Here is a 21,466-nt window from a genome sequence, read left to right as displayed (position 1 = left end):
CACTGAGAACCACAAACACTAGATCTGTGTGAACTTTGAACTGATGGATGACCCTGCTCTGAACATTACCCAATACTGTGTTTTGAGCTGTACGGGGGCTTTTACATTCAGGATCTGCTTTACCCTTTCATGCTCCTGACCCAACCTTGTATGTTATGTGCAATGAGGAGAGCCTCTGCAGTATTATATAGGATTACTATAGTCTGGAATGACCCGCTGCCTTTACCACAGATATACGATCACCAGGTAGGAATACCTCGTCTCAGCTATCTGACATGCACTTTGAGATCCTGTCACCCTTAATGGAAAAGTGAGCATATGGGCTTTTCAGATATAATTACTTCCAACATGTGATATGAACACGTGCGGTTTTCTTACTTTGGCACTTTCAAAAACAGACAGAGTGCATAAACAAACTTCTACCTGGTGCTGGATCAAAAATCTAATGAAAAGGAAAAGTCTGCAAAGTTTTGTGATGTTGTATTTGTCAACTATTAATCAACAAGCAAAACATGTCATATAAAGAGAAATGTATCATTCAGGCCGTTATCGGTATGAATTATTTTTTTATTCGGCCAAAAAATGTCATCAACGTACCTTCAGCAAAGAGCTGTATTATAGGAAATAATAAAGACACAATACACACTGATGTGTAGTATTAATGAGAACTGTTTAATAATATAAAAACACATTGTTCAAAATGATTAACTTCAGAGTGAATTAGCAAAAACAGATATTCAGCATTCTTTAAATTCTTTAAATGGAAAAAAAACAACATTAATATGTTTGTTTTTTAACTCAGCGCATGTTTCCTGGAGTAAATTTTACATCATTATGAATCTGAATTATTTTTGACTTATGCCATTTTTGTGTTTTTGTCATACCATTCCTTTTTGGAGAAATGGAGATTCTAAACAGAGCTAAATGGCAGGTAATATTAGAATTACATTTACAAAGTGGCTAAGTGAATACGCAGCTCACTAGTTCATCAGATCAACTTAGACGATGTCAGTGTAAAGTCTAAGCCATTTGTTGCTGACCCCCATTATATCCTAGCCTTTATATCAATGCTATCTGTGATTCGACATATTCACACTATCAACAGAAGACAACATTAAACTCTAATTTCAGGACTTTAGCAGGATTGAAATGTTACTTTTGCTGAGCTCAGGAAGCCTGTTTCACATCAGGGTTGAAACCATTAAAGTCTTGAACTAATGTTTTATTTCCTGTAAGAACATCATCATAAAGGCATTTATGGCTCAAAGTTGAGCCTTATAAAGGTGTGCAGGAGGTGTTTATACCTATGCAGAGTCAGTATAGTTCACACTCAAGCATGCTGATGCAAAAATTGCTTTGTCAACACAGTCTGTTAACGACTAAGGTGACAGTGTCATGGGGAGGGAGGGAGGAGGGATGATGGATGGAGGGCTACAAAGAAGGACAGAGGGAGGGATGTTATCCCTCTGTTACTCCGTGAGGACTCCTCAGACCAGTGACACTGCAGTAACTGCAGTCCATCTCACCCATTTACCTCCCCTCTCCCACTTTTACTGACACAAATCGTTTTGCGGAGGGGAATGGATCGATTATTTACCCTCTCAGTCTGACGCGCACAGTCTATGATCGCCCCCCCCTCACCATCCATCTTCCTGTCCCTCTATGCCTGTAGCAAATTCTATTATGAAGTGTTTAAATGGCAGGTCATGCCTCAGCTCATTGCGCTCTCAATGACATGTCCTGGTTTTTACAGGATCACAGAGGGAAAAGATCCCTATAAACGGAGTGTGTTGAGTCAGCTGAGTGATGTTTGTGTGACCATGAGTCTGTCCCTGCATCCCTATATGTTTGTGCAAACCTTGATATCTATGAAGAACAAGAGACAAGTTTATATCCACTGAGGCATATGTGCGTGATGAATCCATGAGGACATTAAATGAGGTTCCTGAAGGTGACTGCGTGTGATGATGTATAGCAAAGCATAGGCTGTGAAGTCTTAAAGACAGTGTTCTGTGACCTTGAAGCCATGTGCCTGCAGTGGTGCTGCTCACGCCGCAATGTTACAGGGGAGCAGCAGGCAGCCAACTCCAGGCTGCTGCAGGACGAAGAGTGAGAGGAGGGAATGATTACTGACTTCAGGCTACTGTCTTCTCTATCGGGTAACACAATATTCAACCTATGATGCCAAATTGGCCGCCCTTCTGAAAAAGTACAGGATACACTTTGATTAAAGTTTTCACTCCTCAGGAGAATTCAGCAGAGCTAAAAAGAGGAAGTGCAGCCGTTCTGCGGTTTGAATTTCACCTTTTAATTAGTTTGTTTTAACTATTTCTCAAAGGTACAGAGCTACTTTATTAATCTGACAATCCTTCAATAGCTGGCAGTGATGTTGGAGTTGGCAGGGGCAAAAGCAATGAAACAAACACATCTGCAGGATTTTCTTGGAAAATAACTTTTTGCACACTCTCTCTAACACATTTAAACCCTCTTCAGAATCTATATGTAACACCTCTGGGGGAAATGTGTGCCCAGAATAAATTACCTCAGTAAATAACTAAAGCATTTATCAATAATATTGATACTACTGTACAGGCTAATTCCTGTTTTATAGATTGCCTTGACAAACAAACAAAGAGGAAAGAAAGAAAAGTCAGACGAAGACTTATGAAAATATGGAAATATCTAATGGAACATATAAAGTGAACATTTCTGACAGTTTGAAATGACAATGTTATTTCAGAGAGTGTGGAATCAGATCAAAAAGCACATTCAAGTCAGCGTGTTTGTTATTGAGAATGTAAATAATGATGGATCAAAAGCCCCCAAAGGCAGATGTGCGCTGCTGTAGGTATTGAAAGCTGTGACAATAAGGTAACAGGGGAAGAATACAGTTTAATCCCCCTGGTGAGGGTGGATTGGCTGATCCTGCATGTGGATGCTTACTGTGCAGGAAAGAGCGGGTCCCACTCTCCCTCCAACAACGCCAAACAGCGATTGGCTTCCGCAGAGTAAATCTCCTATCAGGGAGCTACCTTTAACGTCCTCACTGATCACACTGACGAAGGAGGGAGGAGGGAGAACAAAGCCAGGTGACCCCCACTTTCAAACATAGAGCGAGTCGTCTGCATGTGCTTGCCCTTATTTGTGTGTGTGTGTGTGTGTGTGTGTGTGTGTGCGCGCATGTGGAAGTTTTCGAATGTGTGTGGGTACCTCTGGCATCTCTGGTTTCCTATAGGGTGTTAGATTACCCAATGGGAGCTTTAATAGAGCCAGAGACACTCTTGATTGTGAGTTTGGATGAGGGAGAGATTGAAGGGAGGAAGGGGGAGCACCGCAGAACTGCCAGGAAGGGTATAGAGGGCACGACAACTTCTACAGAGGCTTGAACACGGGTGAGTGATGCGGACATCTGCATGCAGCTGGATTTAAACTTTTTATTTAAACAAAGATATATTTGCATGTTTTTGGTTGCTTTGACATTCAGATCTGGTAGGGGTAGTTATTCCAGTGACCTTATTGTGTCTTTCAATGTGTTGGGCATGTTAGGATGAGGGTAAGTTTGGGTAGAAGATTTAAGTCTCTTTTAGAAGTGTCTAAGAAGCAGGCACTTCTCTGTTTTCTCTTCCGATTGACCTTTCTCTTGGGACTCAGTAACCTCTCTTTGCTGACAAGGCACAATCAATACATTTATTTTCTGCACAAGCAGTATCACAATGTCCTTACATAAGAAGATTCAATCCTGTACCCTGGACTGTTATGTTATCTGCGACAATGCAAATGGAAATAGAGGCAGATAAGTCTCTCTGACTGCGCAGGGCCCTCGGTGTCAAGTGGACACAAAGGTTGCAGCTTGAAAAACGCGAGTCAGGGTTTGGTTACCTGTCCGAAGAAGACAAACGTAATGATAAACAGCTCCTTAGAGATAAAGTAAAGGTGATGCCGATATACTATCCTGAATAGGGTTTGGGTTGACCAAGAGTGAATTAAGAAAGTGATGTAAATACTTTATTGGCTCACAGGAATAAATGTGTTTTGGTTTTTCATGTGTTTCTGCTTTTAGTCCCAAGTTAAAGCTCAGATGTTTTTTTCCATTAAACATGTTTAGTTTTGCAGTCCATGATCAGCAATAATACCAGCCATTATCAGGGTAAGCACTTTACAGCTAAACTTGCAGAGTTTGTGTTTGTTTTAGGTCATGAGAGAGAAATGGGGAGAAAGAAATAACTGTATAAGCACAGTATCGGATAGCAAACTCTCTGCTGATGCAATCAGGTTGTGACAGAAAAATCTCTTTACCAACAGAACTGTTTTGCACCATTTACCAAAATATAACTCAACTTTGCCTCCCCCCCCCACCCCACCCCCTCGATCTTTTCACAGATTACACAAAGGACCGAATCTAAAAGGAGCATTCAGCTGCCTGAATGATAGTCAGAAAGAGGGAGGTCCTGCCAGGATCTTCAGTGTGGCACTGGTTGTGGGGTCCCCTCTGTCTCCAGCGCTTAAACCAGGCTGATAGACAGAGCTGTGGCTAACCAAAAGACGGGGAATGGAGGTGCCTCTTGTTAACTTTGAGAACATGGATGATGTTGGCATCAACCTGGGAGACCCGAATGACTCGGGGTATCCGACTTCACCCACATCAGAGGCTCCCGATCAGAATCTTTTACCCCACCGTTTAAGTTCTCCTCATCAGTCGCCACACAGAGGACGACGTCGCCATCAGTCTGGCCAAGAAGGGCTGTCACCATCTACTCCTCCAACCCTGACCACCAAGGCAAACTCCAGCAGCTGCAGCTTACTCTCCAATCTAAAGCTCCTGGTCAACAGTGAGTCTCCCACTGACAGCGTCTTTAGTAAAATGGCAAAGGATTGCTACGAGAATGAAGATTTGTTTGAAAAGCACTTCATGGAGGAAAAAGATGAGAAGGTTGTCATCAATATCTCAGGCCTGATGTTCGAGACCCAGCTCAGCACCTTGAACAAGTTTCCAGAGACACTTCTCGGTGACCCCATGAAGAGGATTACCTACTTTGACCCAATGAAAAACGAGTACTTTTTTGACAGAAACCGCCCATCTTTTGATGGTATTCTGTACTACTACCAGTCAGGAGGAAGACTTCGCAGGCCCGCCAATGTTCCTTTGGATGTTTTTGCAAATGAAATTGTTTTCTATGAGTTGGGTCATGAAGCGATGGAGCAGTTCCGTGAAGACGAAGGGTTTATCAAAGAGCCAGAGGTCCTTTTACCCACCAACGAACTCCAACGACAATTCTGGCTTCTGTTTGAATACCCAGAAAGCTCCAGTGCTGCCAAATCCGTCGCTCTGGTTTCTGTCCTCGTCATTGTCATTTCCATCTTTATCTTCTGCTTAGAGACCCTGCCAGAGTTCAGGGAGGATCATGACTTTGTCCCGGGTTTAACTGAACTCATCAATGGGACCAAAGATGGTTCTGCTCCTCGTCCTGCTGCTAAAGACGTGATGGCGTACATCACAGACCCCTTTTTTATTGTGGAGACTATTTGCATTATTTGGTTCTGCTTTGAAGTCGGTGTCCGTTTTGTGGTATGCCCAAGCAAGAGAGATTTCTTCAATAACATCATGAATACCATCGACATAGTCTCTATAATTCCCTACTTTGTAACCCTGGGAACAGAGCTGGCCACGACCCCTGATGACGACATGAACTCAAGTCAGAACATGTCCCTGGCAATCCTAAGAATCATACGTCTGGTTAGAGTTTTCAGAATTTTTAAGCTCTCCCGACACTCAAAAGGACTTCAAATCTTGGGGCAGACCTTGAAAGCCAGTATGAGGGAACTTGGACTGCTTATCTTCTTCCTTTTTATAGGGGTCATCCTATTCTCTAGTGCCATCTACTTTGCTGAAGTGGATGAACCCCAGACACAGTTTGTAAGCATCCCTGATGGCTTCTGGTGGGCTGTGGTGACAATGACCACTGTGGGATATGGAGACATGTGCCCAATCACAATGGGAGGCAAAATGGTTGGCACCCTCTGTGCCATTGCTGGAGTCCTGACCATTGCCTTGCCTGTCCCGGTCATCGTCTCCAACTTTAACTACTTTTACCACAGAGAAACTGAACAGGAGGAGAAACAGATTATGGATGCAGCAGCTGAGGCTGCACAGAAGATGTCAGCTGCTAACAAGTATGGAAGCACACCTTCACTTAATAAAAGTAATGGCACCTGGCAGAACGAGAAAAACGGCATGCACTGATAGAGAAACTTAAGTATTTATTGATGCTGCATGCATGGACAACATGGACGAATCAAACATATCCAGAAGTAAGAAGCGCTGGGTGATCAGTCTGTCTTTCTCACTATTTTGTACTCCAAACATGGCAGGATATATTGTTACAGTATTAAAAAGGCACTGTTGGGTGAGACAGCCTTTATACCAGTTGTCTGTCTGCTTGTGGATGTGTCAAAAGTGCAATTAACACAACTCACCAACTACTACTATGTCAGTTCATTTTCATGACAACAAGTGAAAGGCATAATGGTCATCTTTCATCCAGTGAAATTTGAAGAAAATGGTGATGGCTCATTAGTACTATAAACATTTCACCTTGAAAATGCAGATCATTACAGTAACTATAACAGTGGTGTAGGCAGTGTAAGTTGTGAATCTGATCAAAATGTCCTTGAGGTCTGTATAACAGTAAGTTTATCCCACAAAAGAAACCTTAAACGGTTCTGATAATTATAGAAAAGTAAACTGGAAGCATCCTCACAGCTCATATTACATCACAGTTCCATATTAGTCCACACCTTGTCATATTCAGCGAAATCTAGATAGAACTTGGCAGGATTTTCAAGGTCAGGCAACGTGTCCAGTGTAAGGCAAGAGGACGGCAACGCGCACATTGTCTTATCAGCAGATCTATAGTTGTGAATGCTCAGGTAGCAGAGCTTCTCCTTATGACACAGTGTAATAATATCTGTGTGATAAATAGCTGTCACGTTTGCATGTCTGCTATTAATCTCATAGATAAAAGTAGCAGAAATAACTGAAACTTTGAAACTGTTAAACATTTACTGTAGTATAGTGAATGTAGTAGTTGCATGCAGCAGTCTCAGCTTTTGTAATTAGAGGTTATTTTATATCGACAAAGTTTTTTATTATGTTGCATCTTTCACCAGATTGAGCAGGTTTAGCTGTATAAAACATGCTACTATAATGTGAATGTACCCTTTAAGAACCATATCAATTCATTGCACTTAACATTTATTTTCCCTTCATAATGCTGAAGCACTTTTGGAGCTATAAATAATAGGCAGTTTTCAGGGGAAACACGTTAATTAAATTGTGTAAAAAAGTGAAAAATACATATTTGTTATCAGGCTTAGAAGGGGAGTAATAAGATGTTTGCACTCATGTACTGTATTTGCTCCATTCACTTTTTTTCTCTCTCATTATAATGCATGGTGTAGTATTAGTACGCCGAACTAAGGCTAAAATCTATCGGTAACTGAACATTTGAAATATCAAAATATACAATTGTATTAATCATAATCATGTAGTGATGATCATTATAATTGAGATAGAGAAAGACAATATATAGCGTGGATTTATGAAATGAGGAAAACATGAATAGGTACAATATATGCATGCCACATTCCAATCTTGAAAATGTACTGTATGTGAGTTTATTATATATATAAATACAGCTTGTATAGAAGTGGCAGTGGATGTAGTTGTAACACAATCAATGCCTTTCTAATAACCCTTCAATATGCAATAATGATGAGATGTGGGTGGAAAACGAAGTGTTGTGTTTTTCACCCACTGAAAGAGCAATACTTTTAATAAGTTAATCATAAAGCAATAAGGTGACATCAGTTGCTCACGTTGGTACTCAGCACTTTACTAAGTTATAACGCACTTAATATATGAGGACTGTTACTGTATGTGTCAACACTGTGAAGTATACAGTTTCATAATTTGCAATGTTTTATTTATCCTGTAAAGAGTGCCTTTCATTAAACATGTATCCTTACTGGTGCAGGCTTCCTCTGTTGATTTCGTCTATGGGATGAATTGTTGTTGTGACTTTAGATGTTGAATATTCCAAATTTTGTTTTGAGGAGCACCTTTCAGTTTATGGCTTCAACTCTGAATTCTCTTTATACTACTTTTCATTACAGCTGTCATTAGCGCCGTCTTGCTGCTGGTTCTGCACTAAAATCATGTCACAAGCTGCACAACAGGAGGTTCTGAAAATATCATCACTTACCAATTAATATGCAACGTAAAAGACAAATGTTGTGAAAAACAAGAGGGCCATTTGTCTGTCTGTCAAAGTTAAACAACACATTTTATAACTGATTTAGATTCTAGCAGTGAACCACTTACTAGCTAAAGTCTCGTTAACCAGGCTTTACTTGTTACCTATCACGTGGTAGTGTTAGCATTCTGACACTTTGGTTTATCTAAGCAACAAAATTGACTCCTTTCCTTAAGTACATAGTATGTAACAGGTTTAAATGGTTATGCTAGCATTGTGCTAACGTAACATTGAACTGAAAACTCATTTCTATTTTACGTTTGCTAAGAATTGACGTGTTAACTGTTGTATCCTATCTTAGATCATATCAGTAGCTTTAAGCCACTTAGCTCAAGAGTTAGTGTTGTTTAAGCATGTACATGTAACAACCTCCTAGCTGATGTAATGTTCGTTAGGAATTTACATCTTTCCAATTGTATCTTGTAACATTAAAACACAGGAAAATTATTAAATTATTTCCTGAAACGTTTATTAGTTACTTAGCTGCTAAATGCTAATAGGTTATCAGTTTTGTTGTCTCAACTTGAAAAAAAGCAAGATTTTCTCTGAATTTTCTCTGTTCGTTGTCATCCTGTTGTAAATCAAGATCTGATATAAATTAGGAAATTGGGTTATATGTATGAGGTTAAAGTAAAACAACATACTCTATTTGATAACCCATAAGCTAGTGCTATTGAACCTCTTCCTAACCATCATTACATTTACTAGGATTTTTTTGCCTTTCTGATTGCTTTGTGTTACACTACCAAATGGTAATCTAAGTTTTTAGCCAAATACTATCTTAGGGTGGTTATTAAGTGACTGAATGCTATTGTTAGCTTAAGATGAAAAATTTTGAGATTTACTCAGCAGTTTTCAATGTGCATTATCTTCTCAGTTGGTGAACAATCGAGCAATGGTCATGGGTTAAAAAAAAGGCATATTCCCTATGTGCACACCTAGAGGGTTTACAACCAGGAACACAGCAGATATAACAAAGCTTTTGCACCTCACAACCACAATATGACGTTGAAGTGGCAGCTGAATGAATATTGTCAATATTCAACTGAGAGATGGAGAATCTTTTGGTTTTTATTGTATGGATCTGTTGCTGTGGTTTAGAGACCACAGACTGGAGGTGCAGATGTTAACAACCCCTTATATCTAGTTAGGATACAGCCTGGTTGGGGGAAAAAAAGTCTCTTAAAATTATTTTGAAAAATGTTAATCATCTGAAAACAAACTCATTGAGGAGTTGTTTTTGTTTGTGGACATCCTTCAAAAATGGTAATTGCAGCATATCTGCTGTTTTCTCTCTTTTGACACAATTCTAGTGCAGTAAGCTTGACAATGCCTTTGACTAGCAAAAGCACCAAATTAAATATGCAGACCAAATGAATCATTTATAAGATCATCTATCTTGGCCTCCATGGTTGATGCTGCACTGTCCCAAACAGTCTAATCTTCTGTCATTATGATAACCACTATATCATTTGGATCTTTGCATTTAATGCTATGCTTGTGATTTTAATTATTATTATATTATATATATTATATTATAAGTATTTATTAAGACGATGCTACGAAAATCATTTCCAACTGAAACCTACTGGCTGTGTCCGTGATGTCTGTTAAAGACTTGTCACTAATTACGAGGTCAGCTGGCCGACCTTCTGCCCTTCTGCCCTCCTGATCATTGATCGTACAGTGATAAACCGAGACGAGGTCTCTGATAGCATTTTAGCATTTAACAGACAGGTGGCTCCTGCAAGGTCGAAGCCAATGTGAGGCTGTCATCTATAATTCATCGGGTGTTCCACCAAGAGATCACATCCATCCAGCCTTTGATAGAGAATCACCCCTAAGATATTCAGAGACCAGCAGATGGTTCGATCACAGAATATATTTTCATGATTCCGGTCCCCCCTCTACTGTTCAACTCAGTGACAAGCTGTGTCCCACTCCTTTAAGGAATACGATGGACAGATCTCACACGAAAGCATAGATAGTGGTGCTCAAATCATTGGATTGGGTTACTGTTGTTGTCAGCAGGCACTTTACAAGCCGTATAAAGAAAGCCTGTGCACCGGAGCTCACCCTCTCCAGAGGGCAAAGTCACTTGGAAGTTGGCAGCTTGTGTTTGTATTAAATCTCTCCAAAGTCTCCTGTTTCTTCCACTGAGGGAAACTCTTCTGAATGCACGGTTACATCAGGCTGGATCAGCGCTGCAGTGACCTTGAGTTACAGTTCTGATCAAAGCACGAACAAGGTGCAGCTTTGGATCACAGCAGGTGTAACATTGATTGACAAAGAAATCCTCAAGGGTTTAGTATTGATCAAAGTTCAGCTGTGCTCACCTACAGTATTAGTTGAGTCATTGATCCTGTGCTCTGACTTTGCTGACCCAGGACATTCAAACAGGTGTTTTGCATTACTATTTACAGCTTCATGATTGACTAAAGGGTTAATGAAAAAGCTAGAGATCTTCTCCTAAAGGGAGTGCTTGCATAGTGACAAATGGGCTTCATATTTTTGGCAGGAGTTAAGCTAAGCTTGTGAGGTCCTCCATCTGCTCGCTCAGCTCTGGAGAGGATGAAGGACAGACAGGTGGAGTCACTCTGATTCTCACAGGCGGTGACGGAGAATCAGGCATCCTGACACAGTGTGATTAAACACTCCTCCAGAAGAGGCATGTTCAGAAAAATCATTCTGTGATCATTTTTCAATTTCAATCGACATCCCGCAAATGCTGGGAATCCCTGATGTTATCGAGCAGCCAACACATATATTCATTCATTGTTGTCTCAGCTTTGAAAAAAACAAACAATTAAACGTCAACAAATATATTTTAATGTTAAATGGTTAATATTAACACAGTGAATTAGTGTTTTGACTTTATTGGATTTTGAGGATTTTGGTTAGTGTCGATTTTGGCGACCCCATAGGACAAAGTATCCCTTGTCACTCCTCAATAATCTGTGCAGTAGAAAACGTAAATAAAGGCTTTTTAAGCAGCATGCAGTTAATCACTTTGTCTGATACCCACTCTGTGGCAGTGGTTTCTGCCATTAAAATGAACTGGATGGAAATAAATATTTATTCTGATGGTCCTGTTTGCTTTTGGAGGTCATAAAAATAAATCACTTATAACTTCAGTCTCTTTTATGACTAACTAAAAAATGTCTGACAGGGACAGAGATAATACATAGATACATTTCTGCTTGTATTGACTACAGTTTTATTCAGCTCTAAAAAAAAAAAAGCCTATTTAGGCCCTGTTACAGTAAGACCCTGTTAGTCTAGACTAAAATAAGCGGTGACTCTAGATGCAGTCACATCATTGACATTTGTACCAAATTAATATCATTCCTTAATCTTTACAAAACTGCTTTTGGTGCCTAAAACTAACCACAAAAGAAAATGTAAAAGGAACTTAGAGGTTCCAGACCTATTGGCATGTGCTTATTGTTGATGTTAGGCTAATAGACCTCTCTATTGAAAATGTAACAATAAGCCACATTGCTGCATTTTTTGACACAAGCCTACAATTTCACAACCACTTTAGTTTTTATTAAGGTTGTTTCAACTCACTGCCCTGCTGATGTGAACTATCACAAATCCACAACTAAAACAGTCCCAAAAGTGTACACTCCTGTAGGAGAATCATGGCAAAAAAAACCCAGCTTCCAGCCATCTTAGGAAATAACAGAAATAATCTGTGTAGTCACAAGACTACCTTAAATTCACTACTATATGATTCTGCTTTCTTCGATTCAGCCCTGCCTCTGTAACAATTTCCCATCGATCATTTTAATATTTTAGAGCTGAGTCCCCTGACGGACAGGGCAAGAAATCATTCGGGGAGAATATGATTTACGACAGGTAAACCGCTCTGTTGCACTGCGTCAGCCCTGGAGGTCAATGACCAGACTTTGTGGGATGAAACGTGAGTCACGCATTTGTCCTGCTTAACGCCCATGAAAAATGAAGAAGGTGACCTGAGGTGTCACCGAGATCAGACAGCAAACGCTGCGCTGCCGGTAATTGACCACAGGCTGCTCCTCACATTATGTTTAAAACGATTATTTAGAGACGCATTAGGCGGCGTCCAGCTGTAGGACATTACAAAGATGAATCGTGGTAACAGTACACACAAAGTTCACTTTATTTCTCTGACGATAAGAAAGAGATTAGTTGAAATATGAAAGGAAAAGCCTCTAAAATAAAGAAAGATGCATACCGTTGGTTGCTGTTGTGCAGTTTTGCAAATTAAATAATCAGACACGAGCAGAGAAAGTATCCATGTCTATTTGGTGCATGAAGCAACACTGCAACCTGAAAACCTCTTTACATGTTCAAGTCCTGCAAACATAAGTATCACATGACAAGTAACTCATTAGTACGGCTTAAACGCATCATTATTGTCTTCAGCACTAATTATTTAGTCTACACGACATCAGACTGTTGTAAAAAAATGCTCATCACAATGTCCCATAGTCTGAGGTGACGACCTCATGTTGCTTCTTTCATCCAACCGACAGAAACCCAAAGACTTCTTCTTACATAATGACAAAAAGACCAATATTTACTTTCAAGAAGCTGAAACCAACAACCAATGATGTCTTATATCTTGTCAGATTTTAAGCAGGTTAATTTTGTTGGATCAATTCATCTGATGTTTTATACAATTATAGACACATATTAGAGGTGCTGGCATCAGATTGTATCGACATTTCTCAGTTTCAGTTTTCGACATGTTTTCTTTGTGATATTGAACAAGTTTACTCTTTTTTTTCCTGCTGGGTAGATAGATCTATAACAACCACATTGTATGTGTTCTTCATATATTTTTTTCTGACAATCTTCACATGTCAAATCAACGTTGTGGAGTAAAAAGATAAAGTTTCCTTTAACTTTTCGTAGAAGCACCATGTATTTTTATTTCCTTCCACCGCTGCTTACTGTGAACCCAAATGACATGGGAGATACCTAATGTGGACAGGATTGTGTTTGTTATGCCTCTGAGACAGCAAGCAGAAGGTGTTTCCCAGTGTTTAGCCTGACACCTTGTGGCTATTTTTTGGTACTACACTAAGACAAACTTTCAATATATAGTTTGAATTTGTGAAAATGTGTAGACTTTTATGGATTGGTCTGCAAGAGATTTAATTCATTGACAATCATGAACATAATGTCATTTCACTTGGCTAAATAAGTGAGAGGTTTGACCATAAAAAGGTTTAATTGTCTCAATTACAACACAAGACAATTCAAAATCATTTTACAACATTAATTTCCCAGTATATGTAAATGTATCAACAATACAATAAAGAAATGTGAGCGCAATTGGGGTTAAGGAGTCACTTGAGGCTGACAATGATCAAATATGGTCTGACGTTGACTTACTTTGCAGACTGAACAACAACACCAACAAAAAGCTGCTTTGCATACTTTAAAACCAGTTACACCACCAGCTCCGTTGATTCCCAGTAAAGTTGCTTTCAGTTACAGAGACCTGTCTTGGTGTTTTCAGTAGACCAATTAGATAAGAGATGCAGTTGATCAATACAATACAAGGATGAAAACAGACAGCATTACCCTGCATGGAGATAATTTCACTCTGATCACGATAACTTCCTAGTACGTCTGACAGCGGCCGATGACGGGTCATGGGGCTGTTTGCTGCAGGGCAAAGGATTGATTACACATTATGGGGAAACCAAGGTTAAGTCATCATAGCTCCTTAGGTTATTGGAACATTGCTCAGACTGAACAATCACAACATTTACAAAGCTTGTTGATTTATTTATTTGGGTCATACATATTCTGATAAACACAAAGTGCAGTTCAGGACACACATATTCAAGCCTCACATAATCAAACCTCGTCTTTAAGAAATAAAACAAGGAGTGGATATCTTAGCAACTCAATTCTTTTGACCACAAATCTGTTTAAAGAAAACAACAACTTTTAATTAGTTTACAGTGATTTAGGGGATGTTTTTAATCAGAACTTTATGTCAAAATTGAAATTGCAAAATTGCAAACACAAATGTAATTTTTTTTATAACAAGCCTACATCTTTCTCCAATTCTTAATTTTTGGAAAGCTTTCCTGATTCAATACTTTGCAGATTTTTTTCTGGCCTTCAATACACAAGTCAACAATTTCAACTTGTACTTAATGATGCATTAACTCGGATTAAGCTAAAGAACAGATTTAAATGAACTTCAGAGTCTATCAGCTGCAGCATCAGTTATTGTTTTAGGCTAAATCAATGCAACTTTATTATGAACAAACGGCCTACATATATTTTTTTCTGAATGGGCTATTAAGCACAATGTATGCCTACCCTATATACATATAGGCCTGAATATATACATTTCTGTTTCATCTTAAGTAGGCCTATATTTTTTATTCTTCTATTTTTGTACTTTGAAATACAGGATAAACACTGTATTAGGCAATATTGCTATTTTTTCTTCAGTTCACTTCAATCTTACTTCTGGTTAAATTAAAGCTAAATGTTGTACGCAGTGATTTTATGACAACTCACAGACGAATGTATTATTTCTGCCTATTTAAGAGCCTACAGTGAGCTGACTGAGAGTGTATCTTTCAGACTTAAGTAGTCAGCAGCGTTTCTGCTTAAGAAAGTTCTGTGAGGAAATGACCTGTTGATTTTACTTTCCTTTTCACTCGGACAAACATCTTCGCGTGTACAGAAACGAGGGCAGCGCGTCCTGAGGCGATAACGTGGAAACACCTTTGTTCCTCTCCTCCGCCCTTTCTCTTTAACTGCAGCTGACGGTATGCTCAGGTAGGCGGGCTCCATATAAGGTTGGAGGGCAGAGAGACGTGTATATGGGAGGTAAATGTACGCAGGTAGACTCACCTGGGAGGGACACAGAGAGAGAGAGAGAGCTTTCAAAAGCAGAGCTGCTGAGAGACACATTCACAAACAACACTGAATTCAAAAGCGGATATTTGCTGGGAGTTCAACACTTCTTCTGTTGTTACAACCCCATATAGGTGAGTCATAAAGTTAGCATTTAGCATTTAATAACTACTTTTCACCAAGTTGCCTATTGAAAGCTACATTTCGCTTTGAAACTCATTTTATATTCTTTCTTTTTCCGTTTCGACTTAAGCTTGAGCATTAGGCTACATAATAAGTCTTTTAATAAACAATTTGGCATTCAATAAGAAGTTTCCTCTAGTGTGTAGGTCAAAGCTAAAGGATTAATCGATTTGTCAAACATCAGGAAATACTACAGTTTTTTTTTTACAAGTAGTTGTGAAGTTTTCAGCTTCCTGGTTTCCATGGTCTGCTGTGGTAATAAACTGAATGTCTTCGTTGCTTGGACAAACATGTTTGAATAAGTCAAAATGATCTCAGAGGGACTGTGGAGTGTGGTGTTCACTGTTAAACTGTGAGATCAAGTGATTAACCGATTAAAACCGAAAGAGAGTATTGTAAGTTGCAACCTAAATGTCAAGTGTATGGATGATTATTTCTTATGGAGTCATTTTGCAGAACAATTTCAGAAGAGGTTCAAACATTGTTGAATTGAATAATTGTAAAGTTTGCAATCATGACTATATTGATGATAACATTAAAATGATTTCATTCTTTTTAAAGTCAACATTTGTGGTCCTGCTTGTTAAATATAGATATATTAAGTGGTTTCTTTGCTGCTCCATGACAGTATAAACTGTGGAATGTTGAAAGGATGTCTGGGCTTGCAGAGACACAAGAAGACGTTAAAAAAAAAAACGACTTCTGGAAAATACTACTACTTTGTCGAAATAGTCAACAGATTAAAACAGAATAATATTTGGTTGCAGCAACAATGTTTTGTGATTAATATTATTTTCTAAAAATCAAACTTGACATCTTTCAATTGCATTTCCAACCCTGAAGATATTCAGTTTACTATCAGATAATGCAACAACTTCATCTAATTCTCTTTATTGACAGACCTGGGACACATTGTTGACATGTTAGCTTGAAAAATAACTGTTTTTCTGTTCATTGATTAATCAGATGTCATGTGAGCGCTGTGGCCTTCTTCAAAATAAGCATGTAGTCCATTCAGAGCATCACCTGACTGAAAAACAAGCTTTATGCACAACATCCCTACGATCTACTGTATGTGTGATGATGTTTTCTGTTTCTTGCAGTCGATCAACAATGGAGACACAAACACAAAAACAAAAAACGAACAACAATGCCCAGTTGATTTTTGTTCCTCACAAGGACACGATCCGTCTGTTGGAGGTGTACGTGAAGCGCAGCCTCAGCCTGAACGACAGGACCCTCGAGGATGTGAAGGGTGCGAGAAAAGAAAAGTGGGTGACACTGCCAAAAAAGCTAAGACGACATTCTAGTGACCCTTCCTTTCATTTGCTGGAATTAAACAATGAGGAATCCAGTGGGTTTTCTGGAGTATTTGATACTCCCTTAGATCAGCCGGAGACATCACACAATGAACCAGAGAAACCCAACAAAAAGATCAAAAAGCGGTCCTTCTGGAAAAATGTACTTAGTTTAATTTCTTGGAAGAGTATGGAAGAGGAAGAGGAGGACAGCCCGTCAGAGATCCCTGAGGCCTCCAAAGATGGAGAGACCTCTGATGTCACGACACAGTGCCTGCCTATGACCCCAGTCACTGTCCAGAAAAGAAAAGTTATGAAGAGAAAATCTCTAAGAAGAAGGTTCTCCAAGAGGCGGCTATCGCTAACGAAATACAACAAATCTGGGAAAGATGTGAACCCTGCCGAAATCACCCGAGTTCAAGGTGTGCTTAAGATTCAGCACAAATGAAAATGTGATCCAGTAGCTTTTCCTGTATGCCATGTTTAGAAGAAGAGCATTGAAAAAGTTTTGTGGTTTTTTTTGCTTTACAGATGCCATCATTGTGGAACCGACGAACGCATACTATGAGAAGTTTTCAGAGGAACTGGAGAAAATAGTCCACGAGGTGCAAGAGAACGAGGAAGTTAAGCAGCTCTCTAATGGTGAGAAACTGTTTCTCTTTACTGAGCCCGTATACAAGCCTAGAAGAGCATGTGTATTCAACAGACAACGGTGTAATAACACAACATTTGATGCACAGTGAATAACGAACAGCATTTCTTTGCTACTTGTAGTTTTTATTACCTGTGCAGCTTTTTTTCTGGATTATTAAACTCAGACATTTGATGAATTTGTACTCTATTTTCCTCCATAGAACTGTTTTGGTGAAACTGGCTGATAATGAGTATCGTGCGTTGTTCTGTTTATTGATTGCACTTCCTTATGCTCTTGTCTTATCTCAGAGGAATTAATCAACAGGATCATTGCTCTCACAAAGCAGCAGGGTGACCGAATCGACAATAAGGTGGGTGAAACTCTGTGGAGTGTTTTCATTTTTCGTTAATGTTTACCCAATCATTTCTGTAAATAATGTAGACAGGGTCTAGTAGTTAGCATTTAGTTTTATATTAAGGGATTAAGGTCGTTTCAGAAGTATTTCTCAGCCATCGGGGGCTCTAACAGAAAGCAAAAATAAACAAGTGAGTCATAAAGAATCAAGATCATAAAGAGTTCAAACTCCATGACACATACTGTCGTCAAGAGGAGAAGCTAACTTTTAACACGGCTGTGGATTTCATACTGTAAAATGTTAAAGCCCCAATGGTTTTGGTTTCCTCAATGTGAGGATTAGTTTCTTTACTTGGTTATGTGAGTTGTAAGTAGACATTTCTTTGTCATTTGTTCTGTTATACAGACCAATTAACAATATAAGCTCTTAACTGCAATGGGCGTTTTTCACAGTTCATGAATTATGAAGTCAGAAAAATAATCATGAAAAATTCTCGTCTAAGCCATAAAATGTTGGATTGTTGAATGTTGCAAAATGAAACGCCAACGCATCAAACCTAGTTTGAAATTATCTTCATGAAATGACCCGTGACATCATTCCAAATGTATTATGCAGGCAGCTGTTTCCTTATAGCCGTACGCTCACACATAGGTCAAAGTACTCTGGATTTACTGACGTCCCTCCTCTCCTTATCTCCTGCAGATGAAGGATAACCCAACGCTCAGCAGCTTCTTCCAGGGGATGTCGTATTCCCTCTTCCAGCAGTTACTTGACGCTTATGTGAAGAAAGAGGCAACGCCTACCCACAATCCTCCCACTGTGTTACCCACGGCACCTGAGCTGGTCAAGCTGGCCTTCACGCTGGACTTCACTGCCAGGATAGCTAAAATCTCCAGACAGAACGTGTGTCACATTACAGGCCTGGGGAGCCGCTATCTGCAGGACCGATTTGAATACCAACAGGTAAGAACCAGTGATACCAAATTAAATATGTGCAGTAAAGTCAAAAGGATAAAGTAGGGCACACAATGAACTTTGGTTTAAAACTCTGTTGTTGTCTTTTTCAGGTTTGCACAGATCATCCATGGTCTGACACCGATGACTGAACTGCAGCCCTGCAGAAAAGTAAAAGCAATATTGAAATAAGGAGGGACTCACTCTTCTTTAACATTACTGAGTACCACAGATGCGGTTAAGGATGTGTTGCAAGCATGGCTTCCCCATTTCTAAGAACGGGAAAGTGGGCTACAAGTTTTAAGCCTGTGTACAAAAAAAATGGTTGACATGTGATTTTCACTTCTCCGTGAGAGAGCTCTTGAGTGACTCTGCAGCCACACGATGTTTGCTGAAGATCCAGTTGGCTTTGTGCTCGTTTAAGAGTTGACTGCATTCACATGGACGAATGCAGTCAATGCAGTCAGCTTTAAATGAAGGCACGAGCTTAAAAACATGAGGCAATATTTCAGAATTAAAGGTAGCTGACTCTGTAAGGGACACTATAAATAAGAGGATGGTTTTTTTTTACAAACACACTTGGTTTCCAGCATTTCTGTGCATTGATTTGTAAAGAAACAACAACAAAGGAGCAAAGCAACAGACTTTGATCTATATAATAACTTCTGTGCAATAGTTTTGTATGTTTATAAGAATTAAAGAAAGCTTATTTAATGTAAGCTTAACTTACTGTGACATGATTAGTATGTTTGTTAATTTGAATGCTGGCATTCATAAAATAAACTGTAATAAAATATATTTAATTTAAAGCTGAAACTTGTATTTGTTATCATTATGTTACCAAACGTCACTGTCATTCTTTTTTCTTTGGAAATCAAAAGCTAACCTCTCCCTGAGTTGCACGTTGCCAGTAGTTGAAAGCGATGAAAAATCAAGGCATGCTGATACAGGCCGTGCTGCGTCAGGAAAATGATAAATTACAAACACTATTCCAGGCTCAGCCTCTGAGGCGGTTGGATATAAAGGTGAAATATAATAGACTAAATGATATCACACAGCTGGAGGCTAATCCTGCAGTTTCTCTTTAAGGCTGTTAAAAGCCGTAGTGTTGTTGTTCAGAGCCCTCCACAGCTGTGTTTCACAATCACAGATCAGGAGCACAAGTAGTATTTTAAAAAAGACAATGAGACAGGAAGTGCAACAGGAAAAAAGGTGATGACAAAAAAAAAAAGTTCCTTGAGCCAAACAACAAAATGAAGAGGTATGCAAATCGTCAAAGAAGTTGTTATCACAAATGCAATCTTGGAAATTCCTAGAAAATGTCCTGACAGCCTGTCCCTGCAGTCTTCCTGAGTGGCATATTCACACATATCCCTCACAGTGGGGAGTTTTCCAGTCAGACGGGAGAGGATGTCTCAGGTGGCAGGACGTGACAAAGAAGACGAGCCAAGATGGCATATGAGCAACAGAGGTTGCGCTATGACAATCTTTGCTGTGTAATTGTAACACAAATGGAACATATTGGCGAGCAGAAAAGAGTTTGAAGTAGCTTTAGAACATGCACGAAGATCATGTCTGTGGAAGGATGAAAACGACATTATCCCTCCCGCTCGCTGGTTGTAAATTTCTCCTAATATTTTCTTGCAGCATTCAGACATTTTGGAACACCCCCAACTTCAGGTGGAACATTTACTGTGGGGCGTTGCAGGAAAAAGTCTGGGAAAACTTGGGATGATAACAGTGTCTGTTGGTGTTCACACATGCAGCTCCCCCTGAAACTTTTGGGGAAATTTGTGGAGTTTTATGCATGTGTGAAAAGAACTAAAGAGGCTATATTTTAAAAATAAAATGGATGTCAAGCATATCCTGTCTGATCTGATGACTGAGATTACTTGGAATTAGTTGGAAGAGTGAACACGACTTTTAGGCTGCCACACCTTTGTATTTTCTAAACGCACGTAAGGCTGCCATTAACAAGTCATGGCAACAACTGCTGCAGCCACATGCACAGTGTGGTTTGATCTGTTGAATGTTATGTGCATGAAGAAGGAAGCGGCGGTACATTTAATCTCAGGTTTTACAAGCAGTGTCGAATTCTATAAAGTTGTCCAGTGTGCACATGTGAGAGAGAGGCGAGCACATGACGAGGCCCTGGTAACTTCTGTTCTGGGGTTGAACGCTGATGTTAAGTTACTTTAAATAATGGTTTGAAACCAATACATGATGTATCTGTGTTTTAAATCTACAGTATGTAACATAATCCCAATTTATATTTATTTAAAGATCATTTTTGATAATTGCATGTAACTAACAGTTTGAAATGTAAGTATTCCACATCTGTCAGCGCCTTCCTTTGTATTGAGTCAAATCAGAACGTATCAGGCTTGAATAAAAAAAAAAAAAAAATCTGTTTTTGCTTGTACATTTTTTTTTCCATTGGAATATTAATGTTGCTTGCTGCACCTTTGTAGTTTGCTCACTGCGTCTACGATCGATTCCCAGACAACAATAATAAGAATGTTGGAAAGTCGGGTCAGTTACATAACAGACGGGTATGACTCTCACCTGTAGAACAGGTTCCTCTGCAGACAGGAAACTTACAACAGAGAATCGCCTCCAAATCCTCCCATCACTGATGTCCTCAAACAGGGAAAGATGAATTTGATGTTTATGATGTATGATGAACCCTATTTTGATGATAGATTACATTGTGTATTTTTTGACCTGTGATATCTATTCAAACATTCATGTTTTGTGACTTTTCATGGGCTTGCATGTTTTACAGAATGGTATGACAGATAATGAAACCCACTTTTCAGTTTGTGGGGTTTAAGGTTACATGAATGTCTAACAT

At 39.3% G+C, this 21,466-nt stretch overlaps 2 protein-coding genes across 2 annotated transcripts; both read left to right on the top strand.

Moving 5' to 3' along the window:
• The first annotated feature begins 3,079 nt into the window (after positions 1 to 3,079).
• On the top strand, positions 3,080 to 8,024 carry LOC109981785 (potassium voltage-gated channel subfamily A member 10). Its single transcript, XM_020630739.3, has 2 exons — positions 3,080 to 3,392; positions 4,381 to 8,024. The coding sequence occupies exon 2, from the start codon at positions 4,550 to 4,552 to the stop codon at positions 6,239 to 6,241; it is 1,692 nt and encodes a 563-aa protein (XP_020486395.1). The 5' UTR covers positions 3,080 to 3,392; positions 4,381 to 4,549; the 3' UTR covers positions 6,242 to 8,024.
• Positions 8,025 to 15,161: 7,137 nt separating this feature from the next.
• On the top strand, positions 15,162 to 19,428 carry LOC109981727 (apoptosis facilitator Bcl-2-like protein 14). The gene is made up of 6 exons (XM_020630644.3): positions 15,162 to 15,322; positions 16,475 to 17,091; positions 17,201 to 17,311; positions 17,612 to 17,673; positions 18,361 to 18,621; positions 18,726 to 19,428. The coding sequence occupies exons 2-6, from the start codon at positions 16,485 to 16,487 to the stop codon at positions 18,762 to 18,764; spliced, it is 1,080 nt and encodes a 359-aa protein (XP_020486300.2). The 5' UTR covers positions 15,162 to 15,322; positions 16,475 to 16,484; the 3' UTR covers positions 18,765 to 19,428.
• The last annotated feature ends 2,038 nt before the right edge of the window (positions 19,429 to 21,466 follow it).

Source organism: Labrus bergylta, chromosome 5 (assembly GCF_963930695.1).
Source record: "Labrus bergylta chromosome 5, fLabBer1.1, whole genome shotgun sequence".
NCBI lineage: Eukaryota > Metazoa > Chordata > Actinopteri > Labriformes > Labridae > Labrus > Labrus bergylta.
Note: the sequence above shows the minus strand (reverse complement) of the source record. Positions and strands in the feature narration are given on the sequence as shown.

Bases quoted from the DNA above. Each gene is read 5' to 3' on its own strand.
- LOC109981785 (XM_020630739.3), top strand. From the start codon at position 4,550: ATGGAGGTGCCTCTTGTTAACTTTGAGAACATGGATGATGTTGGCATC.
- LOC109981727 (XM_020630644.3), top strand. From the start codon at position 16,485: ATGGAGACACAAACACAAAAACAAAAAACGAACAACAATGCCCAGTTG. The intron at 17,674-18,360 runs GTGGGTGAAACT...TATCTCCTGCAG, and splicing joins GTGACCGAATCGACAATAAG to ATGAAGGATAACCCAACGCT. The intron at 18,622-18,725 runs GTAAGAACCAGT...TGTCTTTTTCAG, and splicing joins ACCGATTTGAATACCAACAG to GTTTGCACAGATCATCCATG.